This window comes from Glossina fuscipes, unplaced genomic scaffold, assembly GCF_014805625.2.
Source record: "Glossina fuscipes isolate IAEA_lab_2018 unplaced genomic scaffold, Yale_Gfus_2 109, whole genome shotgun sequence".
In the NCBI taxonomy this organism is placed as follows: Eukaryota; Metazoa; Arthropoda; class Insecta; order Diptera; family Glossinidae; genus Glossina; species Glossina fuscipes.
The window spans coordinates 1,389,280-1,405,816 of NW_023998452.1; the positions used below are offsets into that span (position 1 = coordinate 1,389,280).

The 16,537-nt window shown below is 33.3% G+C and overlaps 1 protein-coding gene across 4 annotated transcripts in view; it reads right to left on the reverse strand.

Moving 5' to 3' along the window:
- The window catches only part of LOC119638709, a 31,179-nt gene extending 18,176 nt beyond the window's left edge, over positions 1-13,003 (reverse strand). The window contains exons 1-3 of one of the 4 annotated variants that reach the window (XM_038035654.1): positions 12,980-13,003; positions 10,332-10,700; positions 1,708-1,968 (exon numbers count right to left, since the gene is read on the reverse strand). In XM_038035654.1, the coding sequence (XP_037891582.1) occupies positions 1,708-1,968; positions 10,332-10,391 (321 nt within the window). In that variant the 5' untranslated portion in view covers positions 10,392-10,700; positions 12,980-13,003. Of the gene's footprint in view, positions 1-1,707; positions 1,969-10,331; positions 10,746-12,923; positions 12,939-12,979 lie in introns of those variants that run through there. The other 3 variants (XM_038035656.1, XM_038035653.1, XM_038035655.1) reach the window with 3 other exon arrangements.
- Positions 13,004-16,537: the final 3,534 nt, after the last annotated feature.

Below are 16,537 nucleotides of genomic sequence, written 5' to 3' on the forward strand. Positions count from 1 at the left end.
CTTTTTGCACATTGAAACGTTTCTGCGTGATATTCCCACGTAAAGTTCCCACGAGAGTTGTTTCTTTGGCAAACCATTTTTCTTGCGAGGGAAATAGGGAAAGTAAAGAAGTTATCAGCAGCTGAGTTGCGACTACATTTCGGCTGAAATATGGTTCAGAATTTTCGCCCAAATATGCCACTCCTTAATGCAACAAACGGATATAAAGGCTACTGACGTTGTAAATTCCCAATTCAAAGCCAGATCAAATTACTTTTGATGCTTTCAATTAAAAAGAGGAGATATTCCAAATGCAAATAGATACCGTTTTTGGTAAATTTCATTATTACATAAATAAAAAGGAGTAAGCAACTTATACTCGGCGGGGGCCAAATATCCCATACCCACCATTTTATGTTTTTCACATTCTACTCTTCAATTTCTTATATTTGATACCCATATCAGAATATAAGAACAAATTAATCGCCGTGCCCTACCCTGTTCATTTTAGATTTAATCCATTTTTACGCAGATAATATATCTTCTTATAAAGAATGTCACAAAATAGTTTTGAAAATTGCTCTCAATAAAGTGAAAAAAGTAAAATTTAATCACTTGTGACTTTCTGTGGGCATGGCCGATTTTTCCGCTATTGCACATAAAGAGTAGAGTGTTTCGTAAAGTGAATGTGGAAAATTTCAGCTTTCTAACTTTTATACTTTCTGACTAACGAATAAAATGCCACAAATTTTTGTTAAAACAAAACAGAGTTGCGTTCAGTTTATGCTCCACTGTGGCCTTTTGCTGTCGCCAATTTGGCCCATTTTTAATACCAACCTGCGGGCAAAAACTTTCAATGTTTGTATCAAATTTTAACTTGATTTCTTCATTTTTGAGACTAGGAGAATGCCAACACACACACAGACGGACAGACATGGCTTAATCAATTCAGAATTTCGTGCTGAAGTTTTCTTTTAGACCTTACATACATTATGAAAAAAAACAAAATTTGTATAAATAAGTCCACCCTTCAACGCCCACTAAGCATAAGACAAGGTTTATATGTTTATTACTATTGTAATTTTTATACCTATTATAATATTGATTATTATAATATCCAGGGTGAATTCGCAGGGATGTATTCATATTCATCGTTTTATAGTGAAATCGTATATGGTTTAGAAAAGCATTTCATTGAAAGAAGCCTTTTTAAATACTATGCGTAGGGACCGACCATCATATATGGTAGGTCTTAGGTAAAACGCGTTATATTAATATACTTATCGTGCGATACCTAATCCTGAATTCGTTTAGTTTCGGCTACAGTTAGAGGCTAAAGTTAAATTAGATTTTAAGATAAGTTAATAAAAGTTCGTGGATTCTTTGAAGAGTAATTTTGGTCAGAGATAGTTAACAAACTAAGCCCATCTGTTATGATACAGGACACGTCAAAAATTTGTATCCATATATTTCTAGCTAAGAGCCTTAAGAGTAAACCTTAATGTCTGTCATCAAGGATGTAAAAGATTCTTTCGAATTTTCTCGTCGATTTATACATAATTTATTCGTAATAGCTAGCAACCTAATTAATAAATGAACAAACTGTATATGTGTATATATATATCGCATATACGTTGGATCTATTTGTATGCACTTGCTTGTTATGCATATTATACGTAAGTGTTGATATCAAATTAATGCGGTTTAGTAATGAAAATGTTTACGTACGTTATTTCCACTCACATTACTAACTAAGACGCCGCAATAATCTGTCGAACCTTGTTTTGCTAACAAGTTGAGACTGAAAGCAATTGCATCTGAACCGTCGCCCATGGCCATACAAGATGAGGTACGATAATCCCGAGCGTGTACCGCCCCGGTATAGGCGCCATCAAATTTCACTTTAATATTCATCGTGCCTGCTTTACAAGTTGCGGAGACATGTGGGGCAAATTCCTGCAGCGTTGTAGGTGGATCCTGTGCCGTCACCTGGAACAAAGAAAACATTGAATATAACCGAAAATTAATATTAAGATCATTACAAAGGTAAGGCAGTTTGCTTAAAAACATGGCATTTTCTCTTACACCATTACATCGCTTGTGGTACATGGTACAATGAGTTAGGCAAACTGGCATCTGGTATATGACTGCCTGCTATCTGTTGGAGTATATTTTGTTTTATTCATAGGCTGCGGATTTTAGCGGCCGAAATTTTGTATGGAAACTTCTTTTGGCCCGAGGGCGATTAAAAATTGCTCACAGTGGATGATTTTTGCTTACACATTCTTTTTCTTAGTGTTTCTCGGAACACTAAATGAATGCGGAATGTTTGGATAAAATGGAAGCATTTTTTTGAACCCTCTCCCATTGTAAAGGTTCTTACAAACAAAATGAACTTTTATATTTTTTTATAAGACCTAATTTTAAATATTTAGAGATAAAAAGTGGTCCTGAGCTATATCGTTACTACATTGGTCTAATTCTGGGCCCTTCTCTCATGTAAAGCTTCCCGCGAAATGTAAGCATTTATAAGAAAGATTCATTCCTGGTAATTTATAAAAAGAATATATGAAGAATAATAAATTTTTTGAAGGAGAGGAATGATTCAATTAAATTTGGAACAAGTTAGTTCTAGTGTCGAGTTCGTCTTCCTAAAAAAAAAGGATATGCGTAGTCGAAAGCGGTGATTATCGGTACTTTATGACGAAGATAGGCAAAGAGTTCTACTAAGTCAAATAGTGTATGTAGTGGTATTGAAGGATCGACTTTCGCCGACTGTAACGCTTTAGCCTGTTTTTCTAGTAATGGATCGTTTATAATAGAATTCACTTTTCACGATATGATAAGACAAAACCACATACGCTGGATTGCGTAATCTTTCGTTTTAAGTAGCAGCGGAAAGTATTAAAAGCATTTCTAATAATATTTCTAACAGATTCAAGTAAGCGTGGAAATCGTTGCAATTAAAAGCTTACCGAAACTGCGGACAAACAAATCTAGTTGTGCTGGCTATCCTCTGGTCGATACACAATTTACATAAAATCTTACGTAAACATTTTTATTTTTTTCTTTGTCTGTTATTTTGAAATATATTTTGCCAAAATCATGAGTGAGCAGACTATGGGCAAAAATTTTAGAATCAATTTTATTATCACCTTTGGCTAATCGTTCGTTTTATTAAACGTTTGCGTAAAAGCGCTTTCCCAAAAGAAAGGAGAGAATAACTAAATTTCAAAATTCGACATTAGCGTAAGCGAACTTCGTCTATTTTTATTGCCCACTTTTATTGATTTGCCTTTTTTTGATTTTCGTTTGTTTTCGATCTTTATTTATTTATTTTATTGTAGTCTCGTTACCCGGTCATACAGCATTGCGACGTTACGAAACACGCTCTAATAAATTTCGTTTCATACGAATGTTATTATGCAGTTGAAGCGGTCCATGTTTTGTGCATAAAATGTGAAAGGAAATCCAAGTTAAATTAGTTTTCCAATGTTTATTATAATGAAAAGCAAAAAAGAAAAATCGAAAAAAAGTTACACGAATTATAAGAACGAAATTTGCGAATAAGTCTTTTGTAAACCTAACAATTTTCAATCGTAAACATAGCAAAGCAATCATTATCGCATTCGGCAAAAGGTCAGAGATTTGGTTTTCATTTTGCAGAGATAAGACATAGAGATAAAGACGGAGAGATAAAGATGCTTGGGAGCAAATTGCTAATTAATAATAAAGCGAAACGAAAGTTATAAAAAGATTTCGTAGAAAATTCTAATTAGTAATAAAAAAACTAAAAGCGAGTAAGTAGAGACTTTACACACTTTCAAACTTTACTTAAATATACAAACGGTTTTAATTACTTGGTTACGGTTCCATAACAGCATTAACAATATTATAACAGCTTTTAAACCAAACAAAAGACTTCGTTCACAAACTAGTTGTTCCGAAAATGCTAGAAACCCTGATTGTAACTTTACAATGACTGAATATTATACATATCGAGTTATACTTCCTCATACACCTTACGGGAAAATGCAATGACCTCCAGTCCTTCCGTGCTAAATAAATTTTTAGTTAAACATTAGCAATGAGTTATGCCAGACTATCGAAAAGAGAGCAACCAAGAATAGGGCTAAGTTCGCTGAAGAAAGCTTTAGGTTGAGAAGAAAAGAGCTTAGTAATGCTATTGCGGAACATTCATCCATTTATTGGCCAAGCCAAAAGGACTGATGAGCTCATATTATAAGTAAAGGATTCAAGATTTGTAAGGAAACTGGCAACATATATGTTGCCATAGGAAGACTTCCTATCTTTAACAACAAAAGTGCATAGTATGTTCAAAAATTGCGGGGAATTTTTATTGTAAATAAACGTACGCTTCGAATATTACCGTAAGCAGTTGTTCTTCTTCTTAGGAACCGTTTGCATTAAAATATCAAGGGAGCTTTGAGTTATCCAGTTCAAGAGCTTGTAAATTATTTAATTCTTTTGTAATCGCTACAATCTTCTTGTCGACAAATTTCCAAAACGGATAAACTTGTTGAATAAGGAATTTTCTTACGATAATGGTAGAAATACTTTTTCGAGTGCATTGGAAATGTTAAGACAATGCTATGATCAAGAAACAACAGGACACTGAAATATTAAAAACAAGAAGGCATTGTAGAAACAGCAGCGAGTAAAGTCGACGGTGAACCACATCCAAGAAGACCACATCGTCAGTCTTAATTCAAGTTGCAATTAAATATTGTGTTCGAGATTTTATAAATCAAATGAAATATCAATTGGAACATAGTTTGTTCAATTTTAGAGAGGAATTTGGAATTGACTCGTTCAGTCTTCTTCTTTGTTTTAAGACAACTCAAATATATTTTTTTTTTTTTTGTTTAATTTTCAACACAAATCAAACTGTCCTCTCCACCAGCAGCGTATTCAATTGAGTCGCGAGTCGCTATTTTCTTTCCCAGGTTTAAAGAAACCATTCCCTGATGACTGTTTGCAGTCAATAGAACGCGCTGAAGAGAGTTCGTTGGCCATTTTGAAGGTTATACCGGAAAAAATGTAACTTCTAAAATAACGAACCGAATGACATAAAGAAAATTTCCAATGGAGTTGGCAATCATTCTGAATTGTTCGGCCCATCGACCGAAGAAAACTTCTTTTTGGCGGTTCGAGATGGCGTTTTCAGTCAGTTCATAAAGCAGCCATTTTCCATCCTCTCGCATATAAACGCCTAGAAATAGTTGATTCATAAACGGCTAAGATGTTCGAAAGCTCTTTGATGATTTGAGCTAGGTTTTTGTCCAATAACTCTTGCAAGTCATTATCCTCGAACTTTTCTGGTCTTCTAGACCTTTCTTTTCATTAACATCAAAATCATTATTTTTAAACCGTTGGAACTAACGCGATATGATGAAGCAGCATCGCCATAAGCTTCTAAGGATGTTTGATGGGCTTCGACAGCAGATTTCTTCAAATCAAGCAGCAAAGTATTGAACGTCGGAAACTCAATTTTGAGCTTTCCATGATTAGCGTCTGTATACACCGAACACTAAAAGGAAAACTGCTATTTTATGTAGAGAAAGGTCAAAGTGATCAAATTTAACTGTTGTGTGTCGATCCGTCGTATTACTTAAAATTTGCGCCAATAGATGTCACTGATCAAATTACATGCAAGCACCTAATACACGTCTGCTATATCCGTTGACATCATTGTAGACAGTTGAAATGTCTTTCGCAAGCCTTTGCATTATAGTGTTTGACCAATCTACTGAAAGATGTCTGTCCCTTTGCCCTTCATATATATTTTACTAAAACTTGTAAGCACTAATTGAGTCTATGTCATAGCTGTTGAAGGTACACTTATATTTGGCGAAAAATTGATCGGTTTGCATCTGTCTTCTTTTTATATCTAACATCGTACTTAAGATAATTACATTACTGGTCTTTTTCTGCTATTAGATAAAGCGTATGTTTAAAATGAAATTTTAGCTCATTCATGTTGTTGCAATGCCGTTGTCGATTAAGAGTATTGCGAACATGTTAAAATGTTTCCTCGAAAGCTAGAGAGAGGGAGCGAAATGGAGAAATGTAGGTTACGATAATACTATTGTAAAGAGTAAATGGAACGGATACCTTCTATGAATGCTATGCCTGCTTTCAACGAATAGCTTGCGCGTAATTCTTGAGGAGATTCCGATGTAAATAGAAAATTGCTAAGAAAATCCTAACTTTACAATTCGATGCATACTCCTGCACGAGGAAAGAAAAGGAAAACACAACAAATACGGTTGAAAGCAAATGGTATTTGAAAATTCTGCGTTGCGAACCGGTGCAAATTACATTGTTTGTACGATAGTGCACTCAATCGGCATATACCTACATATATACACACATTTAAACATATATGCATATTTGTATACAGATGCACGTGCATATGCGGGCATTATTGTAGCGCAAGTAGAGATACTGGTATGGATACAAAATGAGGAAATGGAGAATGGGCACACAAAATATTCAGTGTGGAGTTGTTTTTATTTGTGAAAAATAAAAAAAAAACTAGAACTTTCTCTAGTAAAGCGCGCTTTCAAAATGTATTCATTTTGTAATGTGTGTAAAAACTCTAATAAAGTTTCTAGCAATAATAACGGTATACATATGCATAAATATATATATATATATATATATATATGTACAAAACTGATTACTATGTAAGAAGGTGTGTGCTTGCTGGCAATCAAGGCGCTACAATACAATTTTTTTTTTATTCATGTTAATAATAAAAATTTTATGTTCAATACTAATTACGGGCGCACACACACAGTCTGTGGACGGGCTTGCGGCTCCTAATAAAATATAAATGAAATTCTTTATGAATATATTTTCAGTTTCAGCTTTCGCTGATTGACAATCACTAAAACAAAAGTAATACTTTCTAGGGCATTAGAGTGTGGTTTTCTCTGAGAGATACATGAAAAAGGGAAAGGTACTGAGAAACCACCACAAAGCATTTCCCTTTTACGCATTCTTATGCCCTCCAAATGTTTGACATTTTCAGGTTTTTTCCCAAAACTTTTTCCCAATTTTTTTGCAAAGGTGAACGCAATTACAATCTATAAAAGTCACCTTAAGTATACCTGCGACCTGCTGATTGGAGAATGCCAATGCCGCAGAAAACACAAAATACGCCTGAGGAATATATTTTGACTTTACTTTCTTAATCCTGCTGCAACTTTTTGGTGTTTGGTTGTCATGTTCCGCTTCGGAGGCGGGCCGTTTTAAACGCTGGATGGCCTGAATTGCCCTAACGCAAGTACTTTTCTATGAAATCATTTGTGTCTTGATAGCTGTACTTAAAAGAACTCTAATGTCGTCCAGAATGCAAACGGAAAACATCTCGATTTATGATCGAAGCTATGAACGTTTTGATTTAATCGACATTTTTGATGACGCGTAATCAAAGAGAAGAGCATTACATGGGTGAAAATCTTCGCAATGAAATTTCGTAAACCACTTCTGACGCAAACACTTTTTAGCTGCTGCACGTTCCTTTTATACTAAGCGTCTCCCTTTGCGAGTTTGAAACGCCGAAAAGCGATATGGATTGAAAAAGCTAATAACAGTGGGTAGACAAAAGATATCATAAATCCCGTAGTTAGGCACATTTGTCGGCTTACACTTAATCTACGACACGGCTTGCTGTTTACCTACGCTCCAGCTGCAAAAGATTCGTTAGGTGTATACATTACTAACTTTCTGAGAATTTGAAACGAGAAAATCTACTTGCCAGACATTTTATACTTCATGCACTGTCGTTAATGCATATAATTTTTAATTCATTTTGAAATAAATGTCTTCCGTAAACTGTATATTCTGCTTACAAAATTTTGTTTTAAAAGATCGATTCTCCTTCTCAAGCAAACCCTTCGTCGAGCTTTGTCTCGATTTCTTCACGTTTCTTAAAGTGCTGCATCGTTGCTAACAAACAGTACTCTATGCAAACGATAGTATACCGAACATCATATGATAAGAAAGTGAGCGGGATTCATAAGTGCCCTAAAGGTCTAAAGGGCTGAATCAATTGAAGTGCCCTTAGCTCATATGTCTTTGTTTAGCTCATATGTCACAATTTTCGAAATATTTGTATATAAACCCTATTGATCGAACAATTTTTGTGACCACCAATCTCGCCGCATCTCTTCTCCGTCAGCTTGCTCTAAAAAAGTAATATTTTGAAAAAGTCATGGAAGAGTGTTGTACGCTGTTCATTGACGCAAGCCTTCCCTAACTAGAAAACTTAAAATTTATTATCCCTGCTTTCCCTCGTAATATTTGTTGTTTAACAATTGCCAACTAATTGATTGACATTACTTTATGTTACACTCGATTCATATTTAGCTGGGCGACAAGAGCAAAACAGGGGCCAAGACCGAAAGAAATAAATTTATTAGACATATTTGTGGCTGCAACTCATGTGGATTTTGTGCTCTATAAAAATATTCATCAAAACTATGCAAACAATTAGAAGAGATTGCCATTTCTTCTTCTTATGCACATTTGATATGGGTGTGCATCTAACTTGGCCAAATTAGGAAGAATCGTTCTTATCTGGTTTAAGTTATAATTTAAAAATATTTCTTTCTTTTCAAGTCTTGTCATTCATTTCATTTATCTCCCTATGCTTCGCAACAGAAATGACAAGGTTAATATACCTTGCGTTTATGGATGAAAAAATGTATGAGCATAGCATCTGCACGACAATTATGTATAATGTATGGATATATGTATATATATATATATATATATGTATATACATATGAATTCTAAAACTAGTTGTTTGCACAACAATTTCTTAGTGAGTTTGAGATTTACTTTCACAGATTCAAGTCGACATATGTAACAAACCAGTGATCGGTCGGTATTTCTCTCCCTCCCATCTCCCACCTCTTCTCGCAATCTCGTTCTCTTCTTCTTTCTTTACTTTTTATTGTTTTTACTCTATTTCTCTAACGTCCAAAGACACTACTAACCTAGTCACTAGTTTCTGCATCATTCCTGTAGATCAAGTCTTGTTCAGATGTACTTGCACTTATGTACATAGCTATATGTGTTGCGTTTTAACTAACTAAAGCAATTGTAATAAATATGATTTTCGATGTAATTAATTGCAAACATTGTTCAAGCAACTAAATGTCTGTCTATTAGTGCTCTAGCTGAGCCTTAATTTAGCCACGCTAATAACATTGGTGAGCGCAATCAGTTTCATATAAATTCATTATGATTCGCTGTTATTCTTAAGTAGACATATATATAAATATATATAAAGTTACTTATGGTCATATGTCCTAAAGTTAGTTAAGACAAATTAGACAAAGAAAAAAGACGTAATGAGTTACTATATATACTATTTATACACCTATAACAATTGACATTGAAAAATAATAAATGAAAACCATCTAAATTTAGTAATGCAGGCGTTAAGTATGCAAATCAACAACACTCACGTACATTAAGTCATATATACATATGTGCACAGGCTGTGTAGATCAAATTTAAATGAAATTATGAGCACATAATTATTTCTTTTTTTTATCTATAGAATAATTTGAGTTAAAATTGCTTGAATAGTCGTTACGTTTGATTTCCAATGAGGGTAAAAGCCGTTCATTTTGAAAATTAACCTAAGTTCAGTATTTTAACATGTTTCTCTATTTACGTTGTGTAATAATTTGTCTTGTCAAAAAAGTACTGGAAATGTTAAAAAATCGGACATGTTGGCCATTCTTGGGAACACTCAGCCCTCTTATAATAACATTAGTCGAACACAATTTTCGTTTATGAAGAAGCAGAGCGCTTGGTCGACGCCATTACGTGGTACGAGGGAAATGGCCTTACCTTCCTAGACAATACGAGTAATTGTATAAGCAATTTACGCTCTACACATGGAGACACATGGAGACACATACATATATGCATATATGTGTGCGGACGCATGTTCATGTATGTGTACATACAGAAATCGTACCTACATTTGTATATATTTAAAATATGCATATACATACGTATATATTAAAAATACATTATATATGCGTAAATAAATCTCTCGATCTTCAAATAAATTGCCATAGGTCACTTATAAAATGACCAGCTTTTACGCATAGTCTGTCTTGATGAGGGTTTAACAAAATTAACATAATTTTCACTCCTAGATTCTATTTTAAGAATTGATTTTCATTTCGATTTTTATTAAAAACAATATCAGTTCATATCTTTTCATATCACTTTTCACAGATCGTTTATCAAAATTAATTCTACCTTGAATTGCTTTAAGTACAAAATAAGCGAATACTTACATGAAAGACAACAATTTGTATAAACATTGTCATGAAAACATATCTCATGTGGGAAGTCATCTTGAGAGAGCGAGTCTGATCTGCACTATAACGAGTTTGTATGTTAAGTCTTTTGTTTTGTTTTTGTTTTTTTTTTTTTTTTTATGCAACAAAATGTTTACACTCTTAAGAGTAAAAGCAAAAATTTATCACACACCAAAAATTATCATTAACACAGTGATCTGTATAAAAATCCACAATTCATGAAAAATATAAATCACGATTCTCTCTATACTACTATTAATCAAATTTTGTTTTTTTGTTTGCTTTTTGTTTTTTGTTAACTCTTTTAACAAGTTTTTCCAAGTAATCGTTATAAAAAGTTCATTGCTTTCAAAAGAACAAGATAAATAATTATTTTTAACGTTATTCCCATCACCGCGAAGGCTGAGAATATATTAAATTCACTATATCGCTTGCAACACAGAAAAATACGTGTCAAAAATTGTATATATAAATAAATACGCATGTAGCGCACCTAATCAAAGCATCGAGGTACCACCTGGGTAAGAAAACCAAATATTTCGATTTCTTTCGTAAATTTTGAAATTAGTTTTCGTTGATCCTTTCATCTCAAAACTTCAGGTCGGAACTTTATGTTCACCTATACTTTGGTAAACTTTAGGAATTAGAATAAATCGTCTACCAAAGCGCTTCTGATAGACAACAAATGACATATTTGAGTGAAAGTAGATATGTCAGTCTTTCTGTCCATCCGATTTTAGAGCTCGCCGTTTGAAATTTCCTCTGAAGGAAGCTTAAATTTTAGAGCATTTTTTAGCGGCATTTTGAAAATAGGTGTGTCTGCCCCTTAGTTTATCCGTTCTAAGAGCTCGCGAATTGAAATTTTCGCAGAAAGAAGTCTAAGTTTCACAACATTTTTGTTAGCGTAATTATTAGCGTCTTGAGTGCCTCGAATGAAATTAGTTATGCCTTAGTTATACCTTAGTTTATCTATTTTAAGAGCCCGCAAGATGAAATCCTCTCACTTTTATTAGAGTAATCATTAGCGTCTTAAGTACCTTGAGTGAAGTTAGTTATGTCGGCCCTTCTGTCCATCGTTTTTTGCAGCCGGCAAATTGGAATTTCATCAGAAGGTGGCCTAACTTTCAGAGTATTTTTGTTAGCGTAACTATTAGCGTCGTGAGTGCCTTGAGTGGATTTAGATAGATCCATCTTTTTGTCCATCTGTTTTTGAAGCTCGCAAATTGAAATCACTTTAAGAATAACTTTAACTTTAAGAGCCTCCTTATTATCGTACTTTACACTGGTATTTTGAGTAAAATTTGACATGACCTTTCTTCTGTCCATGTGGACTTAGAGTTGGCAGATTGAAATTTCCGCAGAAAGGAACTTTCACAGCATTCATCTTCGTCTTGAGTGTCTTGAATGATATTATAAATGTCCTTCACTCTATCCATCTGTTGTTGGAGCTAACTAATTGAAATTTCCTCATAAAGAAGTTGAACTTTCTAAGCATTTTTGTTAGCGCAATTATTAGCGTCTGGAGTGCCTTATGCAAAAATAGATTTTTAAAGAAGAGAAGTGCAAACACATTCCTACAAGCTAAAAAAGCCAGAATAAATATTGAGGAAAAATTTCTAGACATCTTCATCTGGGATATGCCGCCTAAGGTGGAAATTAATCTGCAATTTGCCAGAAATGCTTATTAGATATAGTCTCATGACGACTTGCTGACGTTCTCATAGAAAACTTTTCGACTTTTGTATTCATGCTGAACGGTGATACCGGTGATCTAAGGCTTAACTCGACGCGATTATCGTTTTCGTAATTACTTTGAAATATTTGTGCTTTTCAATCATTACAACTTCATATGAGTCATCGACATTCCTGAGTTTGTTTAATTAAACCAGGAATATCTAGCAAGCATCACTTTTGAACTGATTATTTTCCAAGGCGGGGTTCACTTTGAATTGAATTTTCAAACAAAAATTGTTCGCAATTCAACCGAATTTCCAATTAAATCAGACTCACAAGCAAACGAACGCTGACTTTTTATGCGTCATACAAACAATAGATAGCAATAAATAAATGATAAATAAGAAAACCTGTTTTTCCGCACACACTCACGCACACTTACTTAAAAAATGTTGCATTGGTTAGAAGAGACTTCGTCCACCTACTAAAACTTCAAGCTGTAGAGCAAAGCAAAAAAAAACAACCAACTACACATACATAAATTACAAAAATATTTTTATTTTGTTTTTTATAAAATCAATAATAAAATGAACTAAAAAACATTATTGAAATTTTTCTAAAAATATTTCTGCGCTCATGAATGTATATGAATGACACTTATGCATGCATGCATGCATGCATGCGTGCGTAGAGAGATGCGTGTGCATATAGTGTAGCAGAGAATTGAAATAAAAATAAATGTAAAAAATTTAGATAATATTTGCAGATCTCAATTACTTTGTTCGTGTAAAAGTACAAAAGCGCAAAAGCATAAAAGTGTAAAAGTTCTAGTGAATTACGTGAGATTGCAAGCGAAAAGGCGATATCATAAACAATAAGCACTAATACACATACATAAACACACATTTATATATATTTATATATCTATACATATACGCATTTCCAACTACCGTTTGTGTTTGCAAAGCAAACAAAATCAAAAAAAAAAAAAAACAGTGCACACAACCACGCAGATATTCAAATATAAATAATTTTTCGATTTTTTTTGTTTATATATTTTTTTAAAATTTTATTATCATTCTTATTGTGTGCGTCTTTTTATTTTTTTCTTATAATAGACTATATATTTTTTTTTTTGTTACTGTCTTCATAAACGTTATGCGATAATATTTACACGAGTAGTTGCACTTTGTTATTCCGTATTCTAACCCAAACATTCGAGAGATCTTTTTAAACTGTTTTCTTGAATGTTAGTTTAATTGGGTTTAAGTCAGGTTTTTCATGTTTCATACGTGCGTGCGAGTGTATGTGTGTTTATGTATATATATGTATATGTATATATCTGTTGAACGTTATTCGAGCGATGCCAGACCGTGCATTAATTATTTTAAACTAAATTAATTGAATGTTATTGGGGATTGATCCGGTTAATTGATCCGCACAAACATTTAAAAAAATCTTTCAATAAACGATTATACATAAAATTGTTTAAAATTAATTTTTTTTTCATTTTCATTTAAAAGTCATCAAAAGTCCATAACTATGAGCTTCGATTTCGATAGATTAATTTTAACTAAAAGTTTACAAAGAAAATCAGCTAAAAAAACAGCCTACGGATCTTTATCTAGAAGTCAATTGTAACTGGGCTTTTATATGTTGTGCACGATTTTTTTTTCTTATTGTGAACGCTTTATTTGTTATTATTATTTATACGACACCTAACAATTTGACAGATTACACATTTTGAGCTTAAAAATTCTGCATCGGCAGGTAGATATTCTTACATGTCATCTAGAGGTTTTTAATTATATAGCGCAGCCAATATATATGTCTACTCTGTTTTCCTGGGACAAGTCCCTTTTGTCATTTTCCTGTCTACGGAGTCTCATCAATTTTATGGTTAATATTTTGCAAGCTCGCAAAAATAAAGATAGAATGCTGAAATTTGCCACAAGCATTCCTTGCCCGATTAGGAATATGAAGTTAAACAAGTAGGAAAGTTATATATTCGGCATGGACTTAATCTCGCATTCTCCCACCACTATGCTTTTCGCATTCTATTCCCCAAGTTCTTTTATTTGATACCCATATCGCTTGTATTAGTAAGAAAAAACGAATCCACAACGTCGCGGTATCTATCATATCATACTCATTTTAGAATTAACCCATTTTTAGGTAGGTAATACAACTTCATTTGTCACAAAACAGTTTTAAAAATTCCGCCTCGTTTGCGTTATGATAAATAAGCATAAGACCTCAAAAAAGTGAAAAAAATAAAATTTAATCACTTGTGACTTTATTTGGGCATGGTCGGTTTGCCCGTTATTGCACCTAAAGGGTACATTGTTTCGTAAAGTAAATGTGGAAAATTTCAGCCTTCTAACCCACAAATTTTTGTTAAGAAAAACGAAGTTGTGTTCATTTTATGCTCAACACTATACCAACCTGCTGGCAAAAACTTCCAATGTCTGTGCCAAATTTTAACTTGATTTCTTCATTTTTGAGATTAGGAGAGTGCCAACAACAAATACCGTAAAGACACACGGGCACACAGACGCAGAGATGGGCAGACATGCCTTAACCAATTCAGAATTCCACGCTGATCGAGAATAAATTAATACACTTTGTAGGGTCTCTGAAGCTTTCTTTTGGATACAACATATCTTCTGGTTGGTTGGTATAGTAAAAGTCTCGAAACTGTTGGCTTTTTGTTGATCATTTTTTCAGCTGAAACATGCATTTATTGAGAAAAATTGATCTATATTATCAATGCTGTATATTAATCAAAATAGTTTCTATCGTTTTCTACAAAATTTTACAATATTTCTGGCATCATTTTCGCAAACACCTATTATCAGGGATCTACAATTCCACGGCGCTGTCTTTATTGTTATTTGTGGAAAATATTTTTTTTTCAGATATAAGAGGCCGTGTTCGTTGTTATGAAGAAAATCAACCATCCGTCCGTCGGTGCTGGGTATAAAAATGTTTTGTTCATTCACACGCCCACAATATAGAAGAAATGGAAAGACCTCGAAAAAAACTGCTTTATATTTTTCTAAATTTCCGTATATAACTTTCAATCTCGTGATTACATCTTTGAAAAACTGCTACTCAAATGTTTGAAAAGACCATTTGCATATTCCATATAAAAAGACTCTCGATCGTAGGCTCTAGATCGGAAAATTTTAATTCCAAGCCAGCATTGTACTAAATTTTATCTTGAATCACGGACGCGTTAGTAAACCGACTGGGAAACATTTTTGGATTGATCATGAAAGTGATCCTTGAAACAAAGGCTTTCGAAAATATCTTTATGGGATCGAAACTTATGCAGGAATATATGAAAAAATTCTTTTCTAGATTTATTATAAACTAGGCGGAGAAAATACCAATGTGTTTTGGAAGAGAGATATGGGAGGTAAACTGGAAATAAGCACGATTTAAAACAACGCTGCACTGTACAATGTTTTTTTGCATTCTCTTTCATCATTTTAATTGCTTTCCTAAATATTCAAGAATGACACTTAAAATATTTTACAAGGCATCGAAATCCTGATGTGGCTGAAATATTTGATTCTTCGGGTGAAGTCACTATTGGAAGCCAGAATTAGATAAAAGTATTGCTATATAAAACTTTATTTTCTTAAAACTATGCTTGCTACCATCAACGTACCTCTTTTTTAACGCAAGCAATTAACGATTATGCGGACCTACGTAACCGATTTGTTCCTATATGGATGGTTAACATTCCGCACATAAATTCAAAAAATGCTCAGCTTCTCAACCTAAGAATCTGTGTACTAAGTGACTGTGTGTAATTTCAATTTCGGCAACCACGTGGGTTTGAGTAGGGAATATCGTTCAAAGGATTCAGAAAAACAAGCTGTTAAGAATGTAAACACACACACATATATATTCGAACAATTCTTGGGTGAATTTCTTATTATTATTATTCAAAGAGAGTAAACGAGTGAATACATTATGGTCGGGCTAGGCCGACTGTTCAACCCCATACACCACCTTGTCTAACACAATTCTGCTTTTTGTCATAAAACATAAAAATCACATCTTGTTTTTATATGAACTTATTATGATGGAGCCAGATACTAAAAATTACATCTCTTTGCAAATAAATGCTTACTTTCCGTGTTCGTGTGCGTGTACATGTTAAAAATTCAGGACAAATAATTTTTATACCCAATTACTATTATGGAACAAGTTTCATCAAGACATTTTTTTGTCCAAAAAAAAAAATTGTTCGCAAGAATTCTTATATAAGGTAGGATCCAAAAATAGACAGGAGTGGTCTAAATTTTGTGCAATGAATTTTTTTTATTAAATAAATTCTATTATCTGTTAAGTTTCTTCATAATATATTAAAATTTAAAATTTTCTGCTCTACGAAGATTCAATTTAGAATGTCGAAATACTATTACCTAACCACTTTTGTCGAGAAATATTGAAAATAGCAATTTTCCCACTTTGTAACGGCCTTTTACAATAGG